We start from the raw sequence: 24,259 nt of genomic DNA on the forward strand, positions 1-24,259 counted from the left end.
GGGGCCGCAGGTTCCTGGCAGCAAGGGCAGCAGTGCCCGGCTCCTGGGCTGCAAGTCTCTGTGCTGGCATGGGCAGCAGGAGGCACTTGGCAGGGGCAGAGCACCAGTGCCCGGCTCCTGGGCCGCCTCGTGGGGGCAGGGAGGGGCGTTTTCGGTTGAACTCCAGGAAGGTGAGGCAGAGCTACTGCCAAGTCAGTATTTCCCAAGGCAGAGTAATACAGGGGTTTGGGGGTCCTCTGCCCTCAGCGGTGCCCACACTCAACAAGAAAGGCTTTGTATTCCTCTCTTGAACTTTCTTCTTGATGCCAGTTCTGTTACTGCTTTAAAACTGAAAGGGGGCTTGGGACTAAATAATAAAAAACGTTTTAAAGCATCTATTTCTTGAGCGTGACTTTTGTGCTAAGCCGCACACCCTATGTCTGACGTACAGTCTTTGGGGAAATCTTTCTGACAGCCCTGTGAAGTGGGCACTTGTCTTCCCATTTTACAGTTGAGGAAAAGTGAGGCTCAGAGAGGAAAGGAAGTTTGGCCATAATCTCACAATTAAAGAGGAAAGAGCTGGGATTTGAACTCTGCTGAACCCTCTGGGCTGCTCTGCTTGTGACATTTCAGGCCTGTCAGGAGAGAGGACCTACCCTTGCTGGAGACCTTGCTGTGCTTGGCTGAGGGAGGACTAGGAGGTTAGAGGGAAACCGACCAGCCCCGGCGTGCAGGCTGCGGTTCAGTCTGTATCAGTAGGTGTGTGGCGCTGGGGCAGGTGGCTCAGGGGTGTGTTTGGCCCGTTCTCCACCGCCGCCTCCTCACTGCCAGATGCTCAGGTCAGTGAGGTGAAGCCGGGTGAGCAAGGGCCCTTGCTCTCCAGCTCTGGTCTCCACGGCGCACACCGTCCCCAGCAGTCCTTAGAGAGAAAATGGAGTGTGTGGTTACTGGGAGTCTGAGGAACCAGACGCCTGTCTTGCTAGACGCTCCTGAGAATGTCTCGTCAGTGCTAAAAATGAAGAAGAGACTTGGGCTGTGAGCCGCCTCCTTCTTCTGAGGACTCGGGCTCTGTGATGGCTGTCGTGCTCCTTTGGTGTGTGGGTGGCGGACATCCACTTCCTGGGCCTCCCGATGGAGCAAGGCTGCTGTTTCTGAAGCACAGCTGTTCTTTTGTTCAGATAAGTCACTGTGATGCTAAGCACGTCCGAGGGCTGGTTGCGTCGAAGCCTACCTTAGCCACGATGAGCGTCCGCTTCTCAGCAACCTCCATGAAGGTAAGTGCTGGCGGCGTGCTGCCTGTGGGCCCGGGGCTCCCGCCGAGGTCCCCACCACTCAGGTTGGTGTGGACACCACTGCTCCCCAGTAACCGGAGGCCCGGCCTTCCCCTGGGCAGCCGCACTCTCTGGCGTGCCATCCCAGCCCTTGACTCTTCGATCTGCCTCTCCATTCACCAGTGTTAAAGGAGACGTTTGAAGAATTGGGGTTTTTCTCTCCCTCAAGTAAAAAGTGCCATTGGTTTTGATGAAGAGCTTGGGCAGGGTGATGAGCAGGACCTTTACTGATTAGATTGGTTGAGTGTTTCTCCAGGCTTTGAAATCCCTGCTCAGCCCTCGTTTGCATCTCGCTCTCCGTGGCCCAGAAGTAGAACAGGAGCAGGTGCCAAAGTTCTAGGCCCTGTCTCTTATATGTGAGCAAGAGAAATAGACTGCAAACGTGGCAGGTGTCTTTTCTTTTTACCTTTTGATGGATAGCATCTTAGTAACATTAAAGTCCTTGTCCACTAGAGAGAAAGCAGAGTGGCCACTTAGATGCCCTAATGGTGTCGGATCAAGACTTGGGTTTAAGTGAGTGAATAACCTATCTCTCGAGGTTGCTGGCAGGAAGGGTACTTGTGTAGAAAGAGGGGGGAGTCGGGCCACCATGTCCCTCTCTGAGGCCCTCCCCACTGCCCGGCCGGCTGGGCCCGAGGTGCTCCATTGAGAGAGGGCAGGTCTGGTGGGCATCCGAAGTGAAGTCCGGGAGGAGGCTTGCCTCCTTCCGCTTTGACGATGGCCGTGCATGCTATGCCCTGCCACCCATGCCCCAGCATTTGAACCCCGTGAAGTAACAGTGGGGGCCAGGTTGGAAAGCACAGTTGCCTGGACACACCATGAATTCCCACCGTGGGCCTCTGAGATGTAAGCCTGAAAAGGCATCGCCTAGAACAAAGGAGCCTTGGGGGCTTGAAAAGCGTTGCCTCCTGAAGCAGGAGCAGGACGTGGTCCAGGTGGCTGTTATGTTGCTGAACTTTGCAGTTATTTCACAATCACTTCAGGATGTATGAACCAAAGCCCCGTTTTAATGCAAGCTCACTTCCACATGCTAAATATGTTCAAGCCCTTCCTTAAATTTTGCAATGACCGTGTTCCTGGGGAGTGTTGCATGAGAGCCCAAATGTGGTGCTCAACAGATGTTCTTCTGCAGGAAGTCCTTGTTCCTGAAGCCTCGGAATTTGATGAGTGGGAGCCAGAAGGCGCAGCCCCAGAGGGCCCCGTGACGGCCGTCATCCCCACGTGGCAAGCACTGACCACTCTCGACCTGAGCCACAACAGCATCTCCGAGATCGACGAGTCTGTGGTATGCTCTCAGCAGCAGGCACCCGAGGCTCCTCTGGCCTGACCAGACCCTGAGGTTTGGTGTTTAACTTGGCTTTTCTGAAAGGACCGCTGAAAACCTGTATCCCGGGCTCTGTGTTTGGCCTGCAGTTTGGTGTGGGCCTGTGTGTTTGTGTGTGTGTGTGATTTTGAGCTGCCGGGGATTGAACCCAGGACCTTGTATGTGGGAAGGCAACATTCAACCACTGAGCCACATCGGCTCCCCGGAGTGGGTTTTTTCCTTTGTTTGCTTGTTGTTTGGGTTTTTTTTGTTCTTAGGAGGCACCAGGGACCAAACCTGGAACTTCCCATGTGGGAAGCAGGTCCTCAACCACTTGAGCCACACCCATTCCCCAGTTTTTAACTTAATTTTAAAATGGGTTCTTTAACATTGGGAGGCAGTACTTAGAATCAAATCAAAGGTATCAGTTGCACGTACATTTGATAGCTCAGAAAACAGTAAGTGATAAAATTTATTCCCCAGATGTGGGGGTGGGAAAATCCCTCCAAAGGTTGCCCACAGGCCTGTGTACAGCTGGCACTCAGGCCGTTGGGGTACATCATAGTGTGGCCTCTGGATTCGTCCTTCCCAGTGGATGTGGGTGCTGTTGAGGAAGGTTGGAATCCCTTCTCTCGGAGACCTTACCGTGTCACTTTCATAAGCCACCTGCTCAGTGCAAACAGTGGGTAGTGCCCAGGACTGGAGTCTCCCTGTTTTCCTGCAGGTGTGCTGCTGGGCGGTCCTGCAGGCCAGTGGCCCGGGGTCTGTGGTCAGAAGAGTCATGAGGTGTCTGTCTGACATGTGCAGGGACCACGTGGGGCCAGCTTCCTAGAGTGGCATCATGTGCTCTTTTTTTCTTTCACAAGAAACTGATCCCAAAGATTGAGTTCCTGGACCTGAGTCACAATGGCGTGCTGGTCGTGGACAACCTGCAGGTAACGTCTTTGGAGACCAGCACAGCCTGCGGGCTTCTCACCAGGGCCCCTTCCCCCGAGCCTTCAGGAAGCTGATTCAGCCTCGGGAGTTTGACTGGAGGTTTTGTCTCCCAGGCACCCGAAAAGCGTTTGGGTTCACCGGGTGTTTATAAGTGCAGATCCTGCTGCCTTCCCTCGGCATCCCAGGGATGCACTGAGCGATTGTTCCCAAAGAATTAAAAAATACAAATGAAGCCCAGTGGCGTGCCTCCCTTCTGAAGGTGGGCAGCTGTGTCGTCAGAGAGCACCCCTCCCCGGGGGCCTTGCTGCCTCTGCCGGGGGTGCCGCAGGCTGTGGCGTGTGCAGGGGGAGGACAGGGGCTTTCCTCCCAGGTGACCCTCGAGTTAGTAGAGCTGATTGATGGAACGGGCCGCTGGGCACCACCAGCATCGGCTCCCTTTCTTTGGAGACGACCTGGGTCATGGTACTCTTTTCTCGCTGCTGCAGCACCTGTACAACCTCATCCACCTGGACCTGTCCTACAACAGACTCTCCTCCTTGGAAGGGGTTCACACCAAACTGGGGAACATCAAGACCCTGAACCTGGCGGGCAACCTCCTCGAGAGTCTGTGTGGCCTCCACAAGCTCTACTCACTGGTCAACCTGGATCTCAGCAACAACAGAATCGAACAGGTGAGCAGCGTCCCAAGAGGCTCTCGGGGTATCTGGGGCTTCCGGGCCTCAGTGTTGCCATCTTAAAGAAGAATGTTAAGCTCCCTTGCATTTGAAAGAGGCCCTCCAATGCGTCGCGCGGCCAGCGGGGTGGGAGCAGGGACCGAGGGCGTGGACTGGTGCCTTGCAGATGGAGGCGGTCAGGAGCATCGGCAGCCTGCCGTGCCTGGAGCACGTGGCCCTGCTGAACAACCCCCTGAGCATCATCCCCGACTACCGCACCAAGGTGCTCGCCCAGTTCGGGGAGAGGGCCTCCGAGGTAAGCCGCTGGCCGGGGCCCTCTGGACTGGGGGCGGTGGGGCTGGTTGGCTCGGTCCGGGGAGCCAGGAGAGCCGGTCGGCTCTGGAGGCGTCCAGACCAAGTCCACCTCCACCCTGGAGAGCTGGGGTGAGGCCCCCCTTCTCCCCTTCCCTGCTTCAGAAGGCCATCCCTGCCCTCCAGGGGCTTTGGGGAAGTCCGCCATCTCCCTTGAAAAGGCCCCCTGGCGTGAGCATCCCAGTGTGCTTCCCCCAGACAATTGTGCTTTCTGGACAGCTCCTGGAGATAGTCTGACGGCAGATTCAGAGGGTCTGCCTGCGGTGGCATGTCTGCCCTGCCCCTGCCAACCGAACGATCCCTTAGCCAGCCCACCCCGTCTCTGCAGCCTCGCGCGGGCCCTTCCCCCCGTCTCTGCTGGGTCCTTAGAGCTGCCGCTCTCCCCATACCCCAGGCCAGAAGATGCCCCTCTGCCTTCCCCTGTTTCTTTTTTCTCCCCCTTTTCCCCCATTGTCTGCTCTCTCTGTCCATTTGCTGTGTGTTCTTCTGTGTCTACTTGCATTATCCGGCGGTACTGGGAAACTGCATCTCTTTTTTGTTGCACCATCTTGCTGCATCAGCTCTCCATGTGTGCACCACTCCTGGGCAGGCTGTGCTTTTCTCACACGGGGTGGCTGTCCTCGAGGGGTGCACTGCTTGTACATGGGGCTCCCCTACACATGCGCCCCTGCATGTGCAGCACTGCACGTGGGCCAGTTTACCACACGGGTCAGGAGGCCCTGGAGATCGAACCCTGGGCCCTCCATATGGTAGACAGACGCTCTATGAGTTAAGCCACATCCACTTCCCCCGCCTGTTTCTTCAGCTCCAAGTGCCCAATTCTCTGCAGCATCACCAAGACTTACTTTTCGTGAGATATCCCCTCCTCCTCCTCCCTGGGCTTCAGGCCGATGCAGAGCCACATGGTGCAGTGGAACCTCCTCTCCAGGCCCTCAGGCCCTCCTTTGACCCCACTGCCACCCCGCAGCTCCCTCCCATGTTGCCACCACGCGCTCTGCCTTCTCCTGCCCTCTCCTGCCTGTGCTTTATTCCTGCTCGCTTCCCCTGCCCAGAGGCCCTCCCCTGTCTCTCTGATGATCTGAGTTCTTGTCATTGGGGACTACATTCAAGGCACCAGCTTCCCTCAGTCCCAGCCAGCCAAGAGGCCTTCCCGGATGACCTGCCCCCACTGCCTCCGTTCCATGGGCAGCGCGGTTTCTCCCTGGGCTGCACCAAGAGGCTCCCAGGTCCCTTCCTGTAGGTGGTGAGGAGCTCGCCTCCCTCACCCTTTAGGAGCCTGGCCCAAAGCAGGTGTCGCGGCTCCCTCTGGACCCCCTGCCGTCTTGCTCCCCACCACGCTTGCTAGCCCCTACGCTGGTAACCGTTTTCTGGACTCTCTAGGTCTGTCTCGACAACACAGCAACCACAGAGAAGGAGCTGGACACCGTGGAAGTGCTGAAAGCGATTCAGAAAGCCAAGGAGGTCAAGTCCAAACTGAGCAACTTGGAGAAGAAGGTGGGTTTTTTGTGGGAGAAGCAGGAGGAGCAGCAGTGGCGTGCCAGCCAAGGGCGGGGCTGGCTTTTAGTGGAATCGGGTGTGGGATTCCTCGGGACTGCCGAGTCCTGGCCGTACCACTCCCTGGCTGCGACCAGGGCACGTCCTATCCTCTCTGTCTTCATCTAAGATGGGGTGACGGGGCTGCCTGCTGTGCCTGGGTGCTGTGGGGTTCGGGTGAGCGCATTGTCACCTGTGCTGAGAGAACGTTGAGCTCCTTCCTCCCCACGCCCCTGGCCATATCCAGTTCTCCTCTCCCGGCTGACACGAGCACTCCTCCTCAGGTCGGCGAGGATTCCCGCTTCTCAGCTGCCCCCTGCATCAGACCCAGCAGCTCCCCGCCCGCCGGGGCGCCCGCCTCTGCCTCCTTGCCCCAGCCCGTCCTCTCCAGCCGAGGTAATCACGCGTGGATCTTGCTGTGGGGCAGAGCCTCACGGGCCCGCCCAGACCCCCTGGCTGGGCTGGGGTGGGGGCGAGATGCTGACACCTGCTCACTGCAGGGCTCAGCCACCTGTCGGGGGTGCCTGCCTGCAGCTCTGCTGTGTGCTGAGTGAGGACTCCCGATTGCTCTGAGGCCCACATCCAGTTCCTCTAGGGTACCATGGGTTGCCCTGAGCACGGGCTTGGGGATGTTGGCTCAAAAGGACCCCCATTTTCGCCCCAGGCAAGTGAACTCTTTGTTCATGGGCAGCCAAGGCTTGTTCCTTTGCTGAGTCTGGAGCCTCATCCCTCTGTGGAGCTCTCTTTTATTGTTGCCTCATCTCCGTGGCTCTTGTGGTGTAACTCAGCCCTCAACATGGTGTGGGGGGCCAAGGCGGGAGGCCTGTGTCCCCGTGGACCCATGGAAGGCCAGCCCCTTTCATCTGCCCACTGTCTTAGCATTTTCAAAGGGCTTTCACCTCTGAACCCAGGCATTCCCGGAGATGAGTGAGTGGAGCAGGTCCCCTGAAAGTATCTGCTGGCCCGGCCCCCACGGAAGAGGCGGGTGAGCCAGCCCGAGTGGAGCCGAGGCTCGGGACCCAGGAGAGAACGCCGCCCGCCGGGCTCCTGGAGACGCAGAACGTGGCGCGAGGTCTTGGGAAAACAGTTTGACCCTATGTTTCAAGAGCCAGAAAAACGTTCCCACCCCTTGACCTGGTAACCCCACTGGTGGGGATTTTGCCTTTAAGGATAAGATCATGGGGCAGGGGCGGCGAAGTGCTCACGGCAGCATTATTTGTGCTGGCGGAGCACGGGGGGTGACATAGACGTCAGCGGGTGAGAGGGACACGGGCCGTGGTGCCAGATGCTGCAGGCATCGCCATCGGCACAGAAGACCAGGTGGGCGTGGGAGAGGCCCGCGCGTTAGTAAGTCAGAGAGCGCCACGCAGAGCAGTGCACCAGAGTTACGAGTGGGAGAGGCGAAAGAGAACTCACCGGAGTGAAATGGCCAGAAGGATGGTCAATTTGCTTTTGTCAAACTCAACTGAGAATTTTAGGTTTTAGTTTTTTACATAAAAGGGGAGCAGGGTTTACCACAGTGAAGCAACTTTCCTGACCCCACCTCCTGCAGCAGGTCTCAGCCCTCGTCGGCACCCCCCAGCCCTGCGCCCCCATCCCAGCGCCCCCATCCCAGCGCTGGCGAGCCTGTGGAGGGACAGCGTGCCTGTGCCTTGGTCTCCTACTTCATTGTGGGCTTATAGGGGACAGGAAGACATGTCTGGTCCTCAGGGCAGGGGACGCAGCCAGTTCTCAGTCAGGATTTGTCAGATGAGAGTGAGTGATTGATGAACGAGCCAATGGAAAACAAGCTGGTCAAGAGCAGACCTTGGGGGGGGCGGGCAGGTGAGTGAGGGGTCCACCCACGAGGCCGCAGCTGTAGGCAGCACCTCCGGCCCCAGCCCTCTTCCCTGCCCAGGCCTCAGGCCCCCTTCCTCGCTGTCCTCGCCCAGGGGCACTCCACGGTGGCTCACTGTGGTCTGCTTCCCCTTTCCCACCTGCTGGACATTTAGACGTCTCCAGGGTCACACCTTTTATAAATAAAACTGCAGTGGATGTCTGTGTGTGCACATCTCTTTCCTTTTTGTGAGAAACAAACAAGGTCGGGCCCCGGTCTAAAGACCCTCCTTTGTCCCATCCTCTGATGGCCCTTTCTGACAGCTTGTTTGTGCAGGCCATGGTCCAGGAAGGAAGTGGACAGACTGTCCCTATCCACATTTCCTGGCCTCCAAACTGGGCTGGGGGTGGGGGTGGGGGTGGGAGTGGGGGGTAGCGTCGAGAGAATGTTTTTCTCCTTAGTGTGGAGGGACCGGTGTGTTTATGGTCACCCATGCATCCCCACCCATTTCGCATGGATGGGCAGGGGTTCCTCCCGGGTGGGAGCTGCTTTGCTGACCAATGCCTCTTGTTGCTCCCAGCCCGATTCCATAGGAAGCCAAGATGCTTGTGAGTAAACTGGGTGCTCAGGGGCCTACCTGAAGGGGGCGCTGTCCAGCGGCCACCAGGCCTCTGGTTGTCTGCGGAACTGTCAGCTTGTCGGAGCCTTGGAGGGTTGTGACCAATGATGGAGGCTGATGTGCAAATGCCGGAGTTGATTCTCCAGCTGGGCCCAGGGGCTGAGAGGACGGCGTGTACCGAGTGGGTAGGAGCAGGCTCCTTCGGGCCGGGTGGCTGAGTGCAGGCCTGGCATCCCCACTTCCTGGCTGTATAACCCCAGGCAACTTTTGGCCTCTCTTAAGCTCCATTTTCTCACTATAAAGCGGATGCATCCAACTTCACCAGTTCTAAGAGGCACACGTTTCCATGCTTGTCTTCCCTGAAATCGAGTTGCATCTTGCAGTCAGTGGCATCTCACGTAGTCGCTGCCAGCCAGTTGGTATTCTTGATGGAGTCATGCGAAAAGTTTCCATGGACACTTCTGAGACTGAGATGGCCCCACATCCGGGCATCTTAGATTTGATGAAACCTGGTAGATGACGAGGCAAGCCTGCACCAACACAGAAGGCATCGGGCACGGCTCCTGGCTCCTCAGAAGTGGTCAGTAAGGGCTTCCTTCCCGCATTCTTGTCGGGGAGGTTCAAGATGACCAGGACGATGCCCAGGGAACTTGGAGCCACTTGGGGAGATACGCTGCCTTCCCCGAGGAGAGCAGGGCAGGATGGCCTGGGGGCGACTGGAGAGGGGAGACGTTGGGTCTAGAGCAGAGGTGTGGGGTGAGCTGGAATCTGAGGTGGACCTTGAAGGGTGAGTAGGATGAGACAGGTGAGGGAGGAGGGACGAGTCCAAGCGAGGAGAGCGGCACAGGAGGAGGCCAGCCAGGCCCCGTTGCCCACCCACACCTGGCCTCGTGCTTGCTGCCCTTCCTGCCCTGCATTGCCCCTGTTGCTTCGCCCTGTGGGTCATCTAGGCTGGGCCCTCTGCCTGCCTTGCCCGTGGACAGAGGAGCTGCCCTGCGTGGGTTGGCCTGACCCCAGGCGGCAGCTGAGCTGGTGAAGCGTCTCGCATCCTCCAGGCCTGAGCCATTTCACAGGGCTGCAGTGACTCCATTTGGGGGGAAAGGGGGGCTGTCGAGGCAACCCCAGAGTCCTCCTCCAGACCTCTGTGAGGCTGAGGGGATGCCCCGTGTTCACCCAGCTAGCTGAGTTTAGGAGCGTGTCACCAAGCTTTATCCTCAACCAGCCTCGAAAATGCCTGGAGTGGAGTGAGGGTCCCAGGTGTGCTGCATTCATGGAAGAGCGTCTGCGGGGTTAAAGATGCTGTGTGTTTTGCGGGTGCGCTGGCCAGGGGAGACAGCCGGGGGAGGCTCGGTGGGCGTGTTATGAAAAGCAGGCCCGCGGGTGCTGGGCACAGGCTGTGCTCCCCAGCCCTGGGGAGACCAAGGCCCGCAGGAGGCCTAGCCTGCCCAGTAAAGCTCTGGACATGTGAAATCGGGGCCACATTGAGGCATTTTCCAGGAAAAGTCTCTAGGGGTGAGCACATTTAAGGCTCTTGATGGACATATCGCCAAGCTGCCCTCTCAGTGGGCAGTCCAGCTCACGCCCCTGTGCCCACCTCTGTCCAGTTAAGCCACGTCAAGGTCACAGAGTTGGCCTAACCTTGGCTGAAGTGATAGACAAAACATCTCTTGTTCTAGCTTGCACTTCTCTGATGACGCACAAGGGTGGACGTTGTTTGTGCGTGTTATAATACACCGGCTGTTCTTCTGTGGAATATGTCTGTTCATGTCCTTAGCACAATCTGCAAAAAGGATTTCCACCCTTCTCCCCCCTTTCCTGTGAGCTCAGCTTTTTGTGGTTTAAAGATAAAAAGCCTTTTGTCAAATGTCGCAAACTTTTTTCTCATTTCATTTGATTTTTTAAAGATTTATTTTATTTATTTATCCCCACCCCCACCCCCCATTTGTACCTGCTGTCTGCTCTCTGGGTCTGTTGGTTGTGCCCTCCCTATGTTAGATCACCTTCTTTTTAGGAGGAACCGGAAACTGAACCTGGTATCTCCCATGTGGGAGGGAGGTGCCTCATCACTTGAGCCACCTCCCTCCCTGCCTTTTGTGTCTCTCATTGTGTGTTTTCCTTGTGTCTCTTTATTGCATCATCTTGTTGTGTCAGCTCATTGTGCCAGCCTGTCTTTAGGAGGCACCAGGAACTGAACACAGGGCCTCCCGTGTGGTAGGCAGGTGCCCAACTGCTTGAGCCACATCTGCTTCCCTCATTTGGTTTCGATTTACCTTAGGGTTCATTTTTTAATTGACGCAAGTTTAGTTTTCATATAGTCACAGCTCTCTTTCTTCATATTTATACTCGAAGTCTCTCCTATGCCAAGATTAGATAAGTGATCATTTGTTCCTTCATGGAGTTGTTTTTAAGATTTCAGTTTTCACGTTTCCTTCTGCGGTCCTGTGGCTGGGTTTCGGGGTCTTGGGCCAGTCTGTTGAACGGCTGCCCTCCTTGCCCCATCTGCCCGCCCGCCCCGGTCTCCAGGAATCATGTTCGTGCAGGAGGAGGCCCTGGCCAGCAGCCTCTCGTCTACCGACAGCCTGGCTCCCGAGGACCAGCCCACTGCCCCGGCATGCTCCGATTCCTTGGAATCTATCCCTGCAGGACAGGTAACACCTCCGTCTGTTTGGGGGATTTGGTATCCTCTGTGGGGCCAATTCTACTCTCTGAGGTGGTCTGGGAGTGGGGAGCGGTCCGGCTGGAATTGTGGCAGATGCTTCCAGTGTTTGGGGCCCTCCGCTTCGCCCACCCAGCCTTTCTCTCGGACGCATCTCTAGCTCAGTTTTCACGGCAACCCGTGGTTATGGGGCTGGTCTGCGTCCCGCTCCTCCGGCGTTGGTGGGAACAGGCGCTTCCCTCTCATTGGCCCTGGTGGGGAAAACTGGATGGTCCCTGAGCCACCCCCCCAGCACCTCCCCTGGGGAAGGTACCCAGAAAGCCCCTGCGGGCTGTTTGTTGTGGTTCCAAACCCCTCAGGAAGAGTTTCTTCCCCCTGCCCATCCTGTCCCCGCACGTCACCCCGCAGTCAGAAACGCCTCGTCAGGTGTGCATGTGGCTGGGGCAGCGCCTCTGTGGCTGCCGGCAGAGGCCCCTGAGCCCCTCTCTGTGCCCGGGTGTGGTGTGCGCACTCGTTTGCCTGGGGGTGGTCCTGCCGCGCCCGCGTCTCATAGTGCAGGGCACGGCCCTGGGCCGCTGGTGGTTTGCAGAGGCCTTGCTTTGCCCAGCACCCCGTGAGCACCCCTTGCTGTGCCTGGCACCCCGTGGGCGCTCTCCTCTCACCCTCCCTAGGGTCACCCACCTAGTGAGGCACTGCCGGGCTCTGAGGCCAGGAGCCAGGGTCCAGAGCCTGGGCTCTTCCTGCCACCCAGGCCTGGGGGCCTTGCGTGCAGTGCGCCTTCTGCCGACGTCAGGGCCAGACCAAATTGGTGGACTGTCCACAAGGGCCCTCCCGGTGGCATAAGGAGCCCTCGAGGGCTGGACCCAGGGGCACTGCCCTGAGCTGGAAGGTGGTGAGAGGCTCTGGCCCAGGGATTGGGTGTGCGGGCTGGCATCACCCAGAGGGAAGGGCGGGGATGGCGAGGAGCCTCTCGCAGGGCGGGGAGGGAGGGCAGGCAGTGACCGCAAGCCCTTCTCTTTCAGGCAGCTCCCGACGATTTAAGGGACGTGCCCGGAGCGGTTGGTGGGGCCAGGTAGGAAAGGAGCTGGGAGGCCTCTGGGCTGCCCTTGGCCAGGGGCCAGTGCACACAGGCCGCGTGGCGGGGGGTGGCCAGCTGGATTTTGTTAAAAATCTGTCGGATAAGTTATACAGAACCATTTCTTTTCCTTAAAATAAACATGACACGAGCTCTGATCTGTTTCCAATTCTGATTCCTGAACTTTGCCTGGCGCATGTTGGTCCTACAATCGCAGTCAGCAGATTGAGGCCCATTTAGTTCACAGCTGCCTTGTACAGCCTGTAAGCTAAGAATGGGTTTTGGATTTTTTAAGGACTGTTTAAAAAAAAAAAAGGCTGGACAGTGGTGGTCTGGAGTATTTACCATCTGGTCCTTTAGCAGACCTTTCCCGATCCTTGTCCTGCATGATGCCTTTTCCCCAAGGGCAGTAGTGGCCCTACTCCTCCATCAACCTCCCCACTGCTGGAGGTCCCTGGGAGCCCCTGAAGGGGGGTGGTTATAGAGCCATGGGATCGCACTCTTGGGTGCCCACTGCCTTTGGGGCTTCCAGCCAGCTCTGCAGGTGGATGAGACGTTGGCTCCGTGAGCTCTTGCCTGCTCCGTGAGCTCTCGCCTGCTCTGTGCGTTCTCGCCTGCTCCGTGAGCTCTTGCCAGCTCCACAGAGCACGCACCTGCTCCATGAGTTCTCATGGGAACTGGTCCGGTCTGGGCAAGACTCCTCTGGACAGCTGTGATTGGAGCCCGCTGGGGGCATTCCCCCTCCTTACCTGGCAGCGCCAGCCTTCTCTGCTGTCAGCACCTCGGCTTCTTACCTGGGCTCTTGTCCTGAGAACAGGCTTGGCTCTTTGGAGGCCTGGGAGACATATGGGTTGGTTCCTGGGGGCCAGGGCGCAGCGGCAGGCTCCAGACGTGGGGACGGGGCGTCCCTGCCTGGCCCAGCCCTCACCCTGCCTCTCACCTCGCCTCTCACCTTTAGTCCCGAGCATGCGGAGCCGGAGGTCCAGGTGGTGCCCGGGTCCGGCCAGATCATCTTCCTGCCCTTCACCTGCATTGGCTACACGGCCACCAACCAGGACTTCATCCAGCGCCTGAGCACGCTGATCCGGCAGGCCATCGAGCGGCAGCTGCCTGCCTGGATCGAGGCTGCCAACCAGCGGGAGGAGGGCCTGGGCGCGCAGGGCGAGGAGGACGAGGAGGAGGAGGGTGCTGCAGAGAACCGCTACTTTGAAATGGGGCCCCCGGACGTGGAGGACGAGGAGGCGGGGGGCCTCGGGGAGGACGAGGACCAGGAGGAGGAGGAGGAGGAGGAGGGCGAGGAGGAGCGCCTGGCTCTGGAGTGGGCCCTGGGCGCGGACGAGGACTTCCTGCTGGAGCACATCCGCATCCTCAAGGTGCTGTGGTGCTTCCTGATCCACGTGCAGGGCAGCATCCGGCAGTTCGCCGCCTGCCTGGTGCTGACCGACTTCGGCATCGCCGTCTTCGAGATCCCGCACCAGGAGTCGCGGGGCAGCAGCCAGCACATCCTGTCGGCCCTGCGCTTCGTCTTCTGCTTCCCACACGGCGACCTCACCGAGTTTGGCTTCCTCATGCCCGAGCTGTGCCTGGTGCTCAAGGTCCGGCACAGCGAGAACGCGCTCTTCATCATTTCCGACGCCGCCAACCTGCACGAGTTCCACGCGGACCTGCGCGCGTGCTTCGCGCCACAGCACATGGCCATGCTGTGCAGCCCCGTCCTCTACGGCAGCCACACCAGCCTGCAGGAGTTCCTCCGCCAGCTGCTCACCTTCTACAAGGTGGCGGGCGGCTGCCAGGAGCGCAGCCAGGGCTGCTTCCCCGTCTACCTGGTCTACAGCGACAAGCGGATGGTGCAGACGGCCGCCGGCGACTACTCGGGCAACATCGAGTGGGCCAGCTGCACGCTCTGCTCAGCTGTGCGGCGTTCCTGCTGCGCGCCCTCCGAGGCCGTCAAGTCCGCCGCCATCCCCTACTGGCTGTTGCTCACGCCCCAGCACCTCAACGTCATCAAGGCTGACTTCAACCCCATGCCCAGCCGCGGCACCCACAACTGCCGCAACCGCAACAGCTTCAAGCTCAGCCGCGTGCCGCTTTCCACCGTGCTGCTCGACCCCACGCGCAGCTGCACCCAGCCGCGGGGCGCCTTCGCCGACGGCCACGTGCTCGAGCTGCTCGTGGGGTACAGGTTTGTCACCGCCATCTTCCGTGCTGCCCCACGAGAAGTTCCACTTCCTGCGCATCTACAACCAGCTGCGGTCCTCGCTGCAAGACCTGAAGACCGTGGTCATCGCCAAGACGCCTGCCGCCGGGGGCAGGTCCCAGGGCCCCCTTGCGATGGCCAGCCCGCCGAGGGCAGGGCCAGGTGAGGCGGAGCCCAGGCTCTCGGGGGGTGGGGGGCGTAGGGCTGCCCTGCCCAGGTGTCCAGGGAGGGCACGTCAGCGGTTCATCACTCGGTGGGCACCCGGGTCTCCGAGCACCTGCGGCTTGTGGGTGTGCCTGGGCCTGGCCCGGCTCTCACAGGACCCCCCCAGCTCCTCAGCTCCTGGCTGTGCCCAGCCTTGCCCTTGACTCCTCAGGCTGGCCCGCTGAGCTGCTCCTTAGCTTCTAAGGCTTCTCCCTCACCAAGACGGGCTGGCCTCGGGCTCCCCTGCAGTGAGGCAGTCTTAGGGGGCGTCCCACCTGCCTGCCCCGTGGGAGAGCCACAGATGCAGCACCTTGGCCCTGGCCCTCCCCGCTCCGTCCACGGTCTGAGCGTGGCATCTAGGCATGCCCCCCACCCAGGGGCTCGGGAAGAACTGGGCTGCCCAGGGATCTTCTCGTGTGTGGTTTGGGGGCCTTTCAGAGGAACCCTCCTGGCTAAGAGTGGCACAGTGTTCCTCTCCCCGAGACACGCCTAACCCTGTTCTCCATCCGCGTGGACAGTGGAGACCCTGTCCTCAGCCCTGCCTCTCCTGCACCTGCCTTGCCCCAGCCTCACCCCAGCACCTCCCGAGGCCCACCTGCCCCCTCTGACCCCAGCCGCCCAGGCTCGTGATCCCAAATGCCCACCAGCCTCCTGGCGCAATCTGGTGCCCTTTTTTTGCCTAGTTCAAGTCTCATGCCCTCCACAGAGACCCCTGGTGTCCCCAGATGCTGGAGAAAATGTTGTGCTGGAGGCAGCCCTGTATGGCCGTCACCCAATCCCTCTTCCCCACCCCGTGCTGAGCTCTGGGGTGGTGGACACTTGTCTTCATTTTATAGCCACTCCCCAACCTGGCCAGACTCCCTAGGGACTGTGTGCAGGAACGGTCCTGCTCCACCCCAGCAGGAGGTGGCCCTGCCTCAGGACAGCAGGACAGCCAGAGGCCTCTTGGGGACATGGGGCCAAGTGCAGGGGCAGGGTCCACGGGTTCTCCCTCAACAGCTGGACCAGGTCCTTTGAGGGGACCGCCACCTGAGGTGTCCTTTTTGCGCCTGTAGACCAGTTGCTCCGTGAGCTTTAGGGGCTCAGAGCATTGTCTGACTGGGGAAACCTGGTGTGGCCACGGGCAGTATGGTTGGGTCAGTGGGGCCTGGACCCCCAACGGAGCCCTGGAGGGACAGTTTGTCACCTCCACAAGCACCTGGCCCTGTGGTCTGCTCTGGACCTCTGCAGTGGTATCTCTGACGCCTGTTCCTTCTCAAAGAGGGCCACATGGGCCCACAAGGGCCACAGCCCATGGGCCATAGCCTCTGCCATGGGTGGCTGGCTGACTCCCACCCGCCCCCCTGCCACCCGTCCTTCCCGAGAGGAGGGGACCTGGGCACGTACCCTCTGTAGTTCAGTTCTCCCTTGGGAACCTGGTGCTCACATCCCCAGGGCGACCCCGCGGTGCCATGTGAAGGACACACTGACCTTGTCCTGTGGTCGCACACGTGTCCCTCCACTTGCAGCCCACATGGTAATACTGTGTTTCCGGGTGGGTTGGGCGATGCAGCAGTGACCAGCGTCCCCCAGGAGGGCTGTGGCAGGGGTCCCCAGCAGAGGTCCCAGCTCCTGCCCCAGCAGAGGCCCCGGCCCTGGCGCTGGAGGGGTCCCCAGTGGAGACCCCAGCCCCGGAGGGGCCCCCAGTGGAGGCCCTGCCGCCAGCAGAGACCCCTGCCCAGTACCCGAGCAGCGTCCTGATCCAGGCCACGTCGGAGGAGAATCAGGTCCCTCCCACCTGCCCGTCTGCCCGGCGCTGCAGCACATCGCCAGCCTGCGGGGGGGCGCCATCGTCGAGTTCTTCCACAGCAGCATCGCCGAGGTAGCTGGGCCCGGGGCTTGGGTTCCTGCCAGTTGGCACCGCCGTGGGCAGGGGCAGCCGGGTTCTGGTGTCACGTGGGTCCCGAGGGCTGGGGCAGGACTTGTCCGGGGGTCCAGCTCAAGTTCTTGGGTTTTTCTGACATTGGAGCTGAATGTGGACTTGCCAGCCTTTCCTCCAGCTTCCGCTTTTCATGACTTTGAGGCCCTCAGAGGGAGGGTCTGGGCTGCCCACCCCTGGCCAGTGGTCCCTGTCCTCACCTCCCGAGGCCACTCCAAGCCTTGGGCCCCTGCTGACCCCACCCGTGCCCGTCCCCCACCCCTCACTTCCTCTCGGCCCTCTGAGTGTTATAGCTCGATGAGAGGTGGTCAGCTGCCTGCGTCTCCCTCCGCGAGGCTCCTGGCTGGTCCCTGCAGCATGCAGGGCAGCGGGAGCTCTTACTTCAGGCCCAGTCTAGAAAAGAGAGGGTGCGCCCCCCTCCCCCGGCTCGCTGTCCTACAGGCCTGAACCGACCCCTGTGTGTCCAGGTTGAAAACGAGGAGTCGAGGCACCTCATGTGGTCCTCAGTCGTGTTCTACCAGACCCCGGCGCTGGAGGCCACCGCCTGCGCGCTGCTCTCCACCAAGGCCGTGTACTTCGTGCTGCACGACGGCCTCCGCCGCCACTTCTCGGAGCCGCTGCAGGGTATGCGCCAGGGCCTGCTGGGCCGAGAGCCGGGGCCGCTTGCCAACTGTGGGCTCAGGCAGCGACTGGCTGCCCAGGCAGAGAATCCCTCTTCTGAGGAAGGGGGAGGGGGTGATGTCAGCACTTCCCTCGTGAAGGCACCAAGTCAGGGACCAGCGAGCGCTCGGGACTGGCCACCGTGAGGGAGGAGCTGGGCGGCCTCTGCCCTGTGGCCTCCGTGGGAGCCAGGCAAGGCCGAGACCCCAGAAGGCGTTGGTCCGCGAGGCCTCGTGTGTGTCGAGCTGGAGGCGGCGCCTCCCGGGCCACCGCAGGCCTGTTCCTGCTTGGGCGCAGCTGCCTCCTGGGGGCTCGTGCCCAGTCGCCGGCGTGGCCGCTGCCAAGCTCACTCCCATTTCTCCCATCACAGATTTCTGGCAATATAACAACAGTCCCTTCCACATCTCCCAGTGCTTTGTTTTAAAACTCAGTGACCTGCAGTCGGTCAACGTCGGGCTCTTCGACCAGTATTTCCGGCTGACGGGTGAGTGCCCGGCTGTGCTTTGTCCTGTTCTGGGTGAAGGCCGGTATCACCGGGGCCTTCCGGCTTCCACACATGGGCGCTTTATCGCAGGCAGAGTTCTCTCTCCCCTCAAGCCAGTTAGCCAGGAGGAAGCCGCGCCAGGAACTGCTGAGTGTGCAGAGCTCACCACAGCATCGGGAGCGGGTGGCGCGCGTGCGCGGGGTGCCGGCGGCAGGCAGAGTGGGCCCCGAGTCACAGGCAGGACGTTCCTGACTCACTTCCTGGAAAGAGAAAGCTAAGCTCTTTCTCTAATGCCTCTGTATCCCCTTCCAGAAAAATGTCACAGCCCTTCCGGCCAGAAAATGGCCATCTGCCTAGGTGCCAACCCCCTCTCCCACATGGCCCTCTGGGCCCTGGTTTGTGGGTGTCCAGTCTGTGCTGAGACCTGCTAGAGACCAGAGGTGCTGCAGGGTGGGGCTGGGGGAGCGGCGGCCTGTGACGACGACCAGCCCCTTCTCGTGCAGGCTCCTCCCCGGTGCAGGTGGTGACCTGCTTGACGCGGGACAGCTACCTGACGCACTGCTTCCTCCAGCACCTCATGGCCGTGCTGTCCTCGCTGGAGCGCACGCCCTCGCCTGAGCCTGTCGACAAGGACTTCTACTCGGAGTTTGGGAACAAGACCACAGGTACCTGTGCCCCGAGGGCGCCCAGCCCCGCCCAGAGGGCTGCGGGCAGGTCCCCTGTGGCTCCTCACTGCCACCAGCGCCCTCTCGCTCTGTCTCTTCCTGCTTAGCTGGCCAGGGATTTCCCTGGGGATTTTCTGTGGCGGTCTCCATCCCAGCAAACCCAGCCATCCAGCAGCATACCTCAAGTGTCTGCTGATCTGGGCTGCTGGCTTGTGGGCGTCTGCACGAGGACGAGGCCTTGGGGGCCCCCAGCCCCACCTCAGGCCCTTCCCAGGCTACATTCGTGGCCCATCCCTTTCTGCAGGGAAGATGGAGAACTACGAGCTGATCCACTCGAGCCGTGTCAAGTTCACCTACCCCAGTGAAGAGGAAATCGGGGACCTGACGTTCATCGTGGCCCAGAAGATGGCTGCCCCGGAGAAGGCGCCTGCCGCCAGCATCCTGCTGTACTTGCAGGCCTTCCAGGTGGGGCACACCACCCCCTGGGCGCTGCAGGGGCATGCTGCGCCCCAAGACACTCCTGCTCACCAGCACCGAGATCTTTCTGCTAGACGAAGACTACATCCACTACCCATTGCCTGAGTTTGCCAAAGAGCCACCCCAGAGGGACAGGTACCGGCTGGACGATGGCCGCCGTGTCCGTGACCTGGACCGCGTGCTCATGGGCTACCAGACCTACCCACAGCCCTAACCCTCGTCTTTGATGATGTGCAGGGCCACGACCTCATGGGCACCGTCACCCTGGACCACTTTTGGGGAGGAGGCAGGTGGCCCGGCCAAGGCCGGCCAGGGCCATGAGGTCCAGTGGCAAGTGTTTGTCCCTAGCGCCGAGAGCCGTGAGAAACTCATCTCGCTGTTGGCACGCCAGTGGGAGGCCCTGTGCGGCCGGGAGCTGCCCGTTGAGCTCACCGGCTAGCCCACCCCACAGCCGGCCTTCACACCCCCATCTGGCCTGGTGCCCACCCAGGATGGGGAAGCAGGCTTTCTTTGTTCTTTTGAAAAATCTGTTCTCTTCCCTTTTGGTACCTTATTCTGACTCTTCTTACAGAGAAAAATGTGTCCAGTTTATTCTTTCACATTCTGGGACCGAAACTTCCCATCCAGGGCTGCCCGGGCCCGTCAGCCTCCTGGAGGTGTGTTGCCTGCGCCCCGCCTGGGCAGCGAGGCTGGCACACTAGTCCTGTGTCTTGAGTCATGGCACCGTCGTTAACCCGTGGCGCTGTGGGCCTGATTTACTCTGTATGTGTCCTTTCCTGAGGTGTCGCATCCAGGTCTTTGTTGATCTCGTTGTTGGCATTTTGCTGCTAATCATGAAGCTGGCAGCAAAATGCGTGTTGGAGGCTCCTGCTCTGGGCAGTTTTTCAAAAGGGAGCCCTCCCCTGGCCCAGCAGGAGGGGCAGCCCCATGGGGAGGGGTCCCCCAAGCCTTGGGGCTGAGGGTGGGGCAGGGGCCTAGAGCTGCCAGCACCGAGAGTGACTCCTGTTGCTACTTTTCTTTATTCCAATAAAGCAGAGTTTGACACAGTCTCGGCCTCTTATTTCAGGGGCCACTAATGTTCCAGCAGGGCACAGCAGGCGTGGGGCAGAGGGGGTGTCCTGCAGACACCGGAGACGAGGTGTTGGGGAGAGGAAGAGGATGGGGAGGTAGGAGGGCTTGAACGAAGGGCGCAGCTCTCCCGGGGCCAGCTACAGGCCGGACGGCCTGGACCGGGGGGATGGAGGAGGGCTGGGGGCCTGTCTGGGCAGGACCGCGGGGCTGTGCCTAAACCACCAGCCTCGGGGGCAAATGGGAGGGCTCTGTGGCGCTCGGAGTCCCTGGCCCCTGGCCCGCTGCCCTGCCTGCCTCTTGGCCAGGCCCCGCAGGCCTTGAGTTTGGCGCTGGGCCCGACCCTGCCACACGCGGCAGCCTGTTGTGCAGGGGAGGCGTGGAGTCGGCTCACCAGTGTGTGTGGAGTCCGGGCGGGTCTCCCCCAGATGGCCCTTGAAGAGCAGAGGGGGCAAGAGTGTGAAGTGTGGGCGGGGGGAGGAGGACCGGTGCCCATCAGTGTCTGCCCACGTCCTCGGCTGTGGGGGCCACCTCGGATTCCGAGGCAGCCCTTGTGCCCCACCCCTCCGGGACCCCATTCCTGCTGCACGTGGCCCCGGGCTCTAGTCCACCTTGCCTCTCCCCGTCTCATTTGCACCCTCAGTAAACGAGGACATTGACAGCCAGATGGCCCACCCCGTGAAGGCCTTACCACCGGGGCCCCTGACCCCAGGCCCCACTGCCCGGCACAGCTGAGAGAGGCCAGTGATAGCCGTTCCCCTGGGGGATCTGAGGGGTAATAGACGTACCCCCAGTCCATTCATCCTCACATACGTGTTGCGTGTCCACCCCACGTGCCAGCCAGGCGCCGCCCCTGCTCTCCCGGAGCTGACATTCCAGTGGGAGGGCATGCCAGCTGGTGGCCCACGCTACAGAGCCAGTGAAACAGTGTGGGAACTCATGGGGTCAGGGACGTGCTCTGACCTGGTGACCTCTGACCTGAGGCAGTCTGGGGTAACCGTGCTTACCCAGGAGCTCACTTGGCACCTTTTTGGAGCAGAAAGGCCAGCATGGCTGGAGCCGAGCCGGCAGCATGATCAGAGGCAGCTGGCATGCAGAGGGCACTGGGGTGCAGCGGGAGCCAGCCAGGCCCCGGCTGCCGAGTGGACCAGGGAGGGAGGGGGCCTGTCCAGGACAGGCTGGGCACAGGGGAGGGCTAGGGTGGGGGAGGCCAAGCGGGTGGCTGGTGGGTGGACGGGGGCAGGTTAAGAGGATGGGTGCTCCCACGGGCTGTCGGCTCAGTCTGGCGCTTGGCATGGAGCCAGAGCTCCGGAAATGCCCTCCGCAGGTGGCCAGGCCGAGGTGGGTGCAGGCAGACCCACTCTGGGGCTGCTTTATCTCCTCGACAGGGGCTGGGAAGCCCCCAGGGCCCCTGGCTGGGGGCCCGTTTGGCAGGCAGACGGGTGGGGAGTTGTTGGCGTTGGCTCTGGAGCCTCTGCTAGACTCTGGCCAGGGCCAGCGGTGGGCTTGGAGTCTGGGGCAGCCAGGATGAGGGTCCCGGGCCGGGCAGCCCCGAGCAGGGCCTGGGCCGGCCTCGCAGGGGTCAGTGGCCAGCACTTTCCCTTCCGTCTGCAGGCTGCTGATACGCAGAAGGAAATCCTGGCGGGTTCCTGTGGGGGGTGAGCTGGCGGGGCCTCCGACGTTTTAAGGCCGCTGCCCGCCCCGTCCCGCCTGTCCGCCCCTGGGCCTGCCTCCTCGAGCTCCCTCCCTGCCTGGCCCCCACTGCATCCCCGCGCAGCCTGTCGGCCATGGCGGGGGCCGCAGGGTCTCCTGCTGCTCTGCCTCCTGGTCACCTGCCTGGCGGGCTCCAGCTTCGTCAGGGGCCAGAAGGTGAGTGTGAGCGAGGGCGTGGGGCTGTGACACTGGACCCTGCCAGCCGGAAGAGGGGGCAGGAGGGGACGGGGACGTACACGGTAGGGCGCGGGCCGGGGCCACGCGGCACCGGCTGGGGCCCGCCCTTCTCTGATCAGGCGCGGGCAGCCAGATTTGCCCATGGCCTCGGGCTGAGGGTTGTGCTGGGCACCTGGGAGCCAGAGTGGGATTTACACCCTCCCCACCGCTGTCCCTCCGGGAAACAGCAGCCAGCGATCCCACGTAGATCCTCGGCGCTGCCGCTTCTCAAACGCACAACCCTGGGCACGCCCTGGACGTGATGCCCCGAGATCCTCACAGCCAGGGCAGGGGTTCTGCCGCTCTCCGTGTGAGGACAATTGTCCAAGGAAAGCAGGAGCCGGTCATTCAGCTCCGAGCCATGCTCCGGACACTGCCTGCCACTCCCCATCCGGGAGACAGCCACATGTGTGGGGCCTGCCCCACGTGGAGGACCCTCCCTGTGAGGCCAAGTTCACCTGACCACTGGGGCACGAACGGGCAGACTGAGGGTCCGAGAGGGGGAAGGCTTGGCTGGGGTCCCGTACCAGGCAGTGCCGCCGTCAGGCTCTGGTCCACCGCGTGGTCCCTCAGAGGGGAGGCTGGCTAGGGGTCCTCACGGGCGTCAGAGCAGCTCTGGGGCCGAGCAGGCGTCAGTCACGGAGGAGGAACCAAGGGCCCCAGGGCTGTGCCGAGCCCTGCAGGTGGGTTCCTGGCCCCTCTGTGCCTCAGTTTCCTGATAAGTACAATGCAAGGGAACGTCAAAGGTCTTGCCACCTCTTCACGTTCTGGGGTGAGGGGGCCTCGAGCCAGCGCGTTCTCCCTGTCCCCCATCTGTGGATCAGATGATCCCCAACTGCTTCCTGGGGCTGGGCTCGGCCAGCCTGGGGGTTCTCGTGGACGTCAGCGCTGGCCTCCTCCTCCCTCCCCCACAGTTCTGGTATCCTGCGTCTCCAGTGACCTGCTCACTGTCAATGCTAGGAACCCAGCTCTTAGGATAAGCAACAGCCCCTGGGTCACAGCCCGTGAGGGGCAGCAGTGGAACTTGAATGCAGGCAGCATCAGGCAGAGGAGCTGGGAAGGCTTCCTGGAGGCAGCGGTCTTAACACCTGTCTTTGTTTAAGGAGGTACTGGGAATTGAACCTGGGACCTTGTATGTGTGAAGCAGGCGCTCAACCACCGAGCTACACCCGCTCCCCTTGGCACCTGTCTTTTTTTTTTTAAGATTTATTTTTTATTTATTTCCCCTTCCCCCCTCTGTTGTCTGCTCTCTATGTCCATTCGCTGTGTGCTCTTCTGTGACTGCTTCTATCCTTAGCAGCAGCACCAGGAATCTGTTTCTTTTTGTTGTGTCATCTTGTTGTGTCAGCTCTCCATGTGTGCGGCGCCATTCCTGGCAGGCTGCACTTTCTTTTGCGCTGGGTGGCTCTCCTTACAGGGAGCACTCCTTTGCACACGGGGCTCCCCTGCGTGGCAGGGCACTCCTTGCACGCATCAGCACTGCGCATGGGCCAGCTCCACACGGGTCAAGGAGGCCCAGGTTTGAACCACTGACCTCCCATGTGGTAGACGGACGCCCTATCCATGGGGCCAAGTTGGCTTCCCGGCACCTGTCCTTTTAACGACCATTTGCCGAGCCCCCGCTCCGTGCCAGGCACTTGTGGGGCGTGTGGGCTCAGGCTGGGTGCAAAGACTCAGGCCTTGGCCAGGACCCAGCGCTGTCCTCTGCCCGCTCTGCTCTTGGGCAGGGGCAGCGGTTTAGGGGTGTCCTCCCTCAGGGGGTTGGTTCTGAGCCTTGGGCCCGGGGAGCACCCCTGAGCCTGGCTCCAGCACGGGGGAGCGTCTTCCACCCTGTCACAGGCTCGGTACCGTGTGCACCTCCACTGCCCTAGCAGCGTCGCTGTGGGAAGCAGGCGTTGCAAAATTCCGTTCTGGGAGGGGAGCGGGGACATGGCTGGCAGCCGCTGGGCTCTGGTGCTCCCGAGGCCCCACAGGGAGAAGGGTAATCTGGCTCAGCACCCAGGCCGTAACCCAGTGGGGCCCGCAGCGAGAACGTGGGCTCGGGCTGCCCCTGCTCCCTGCAGGCCGCGTGGCCAGGAGCTTGCACGCCCTCACTGGGGCGCTGCCCCTGGAGGGTGAGACTTGGCGCAGGCTTATCCACCCATCTCCACTTCACACACATTTACAAACACCGACATCCTGTGGATGAGCCTCCTCCAGCGTCCCAAAGCGCCGGCCGCGTCCCCGCCCGCACCTCCCACACGGCCCCCTGGCCCCGTCCCGAGCGCCTGAGGCCCCGCGGCTGACCAGCCTTCCCCCGAAAGCCGCCCCGCGCCAATGCCCTGGCAGCTTTGCCAGGCTGGCCAGGTGGCCCTCGGGGGAACCAGCCACCCGCAGGGCCTTTC

General features: G+C 61.2%; 1 protein-coding gene across 1 annotated transcript in view; it reads left to right on the top strand.

The window, feature by feature from the left end:
- NISCH (nischarin) overlaps window positions 1-19,450 on the top strand; it is a 31,210-nt gene extending 11,760 nt beyond the window's left edge. The window contains 21 exon segments of the mRNA XM_058288150.2: window positions 1,158-1,253; window positions 2,443-2,595; window positions 3,480-3,548; window positions 4,035-4,220; window positions 4,390-4,518; window positions 5,955-6,068; window positions 6,392-6,503; window positions 11,066-11,190; window positions 12,221-12,270; window positions 13,232-14,474; window positions 14,476-14,596; window positions 14,599-14,632; window positions 16,227-16,444; window positions 16,447-16,535; window positions 17,060-17,216; window positions 17,623-17,736; window positions 18,240-18,401; window positions 18,706-18,869; window positions 18,871-19,084; window positions 19,087-19,151; window positions 19,153-19,450. Of these exon segments, the coding sequence (XP_058144133.1) occupies window positions 1,158-1,253; window positions 2,443-2,595; window positions 3,480-3,548; window positions 4,035-4,220; window positions 4,390-4,518; window positions 5,955-6,068; window positions 6,392-6,503; window positions 11,066-11,190; window positions 12,221-12,270; window positions 13,232-14,474; window positions 14,476-14,596; window positions 14,599-14,632; window positions 16,227-16,444; window positions 16,447-16,535; window positions 17,060-17,216; window positions 17,623-17,736; window positions 18,240-18,401; window positions 18,706-18,869; window positions 18,871-19,084; window positions 19,087-19,151; window positions 19,153-19,317 (3,780 nt within the window). The 3' untranslated portion in view covers window positions 19,318-19,450.
- The last annotated feature ends 4,809 nt before the right edge of the window (window positions 19,451-24,259 follow it).

This window comes from Dasypus novemcinctus, chromosome 26 (genome assembly GCF_030445035.2).
Source record: "Dasypus novemcinctus isolate mDasNov1 chromosome 26, mDasNov1.1.hap2, whole genome shotgun sequence".
Taxonomy (NCBI): domain Eukaryota; kingdom Metazoa; phylum Chordata; class Mammalia; order Cingulata; family Dasypodidae; genus Dasypus; species Dasypus novemcinctus.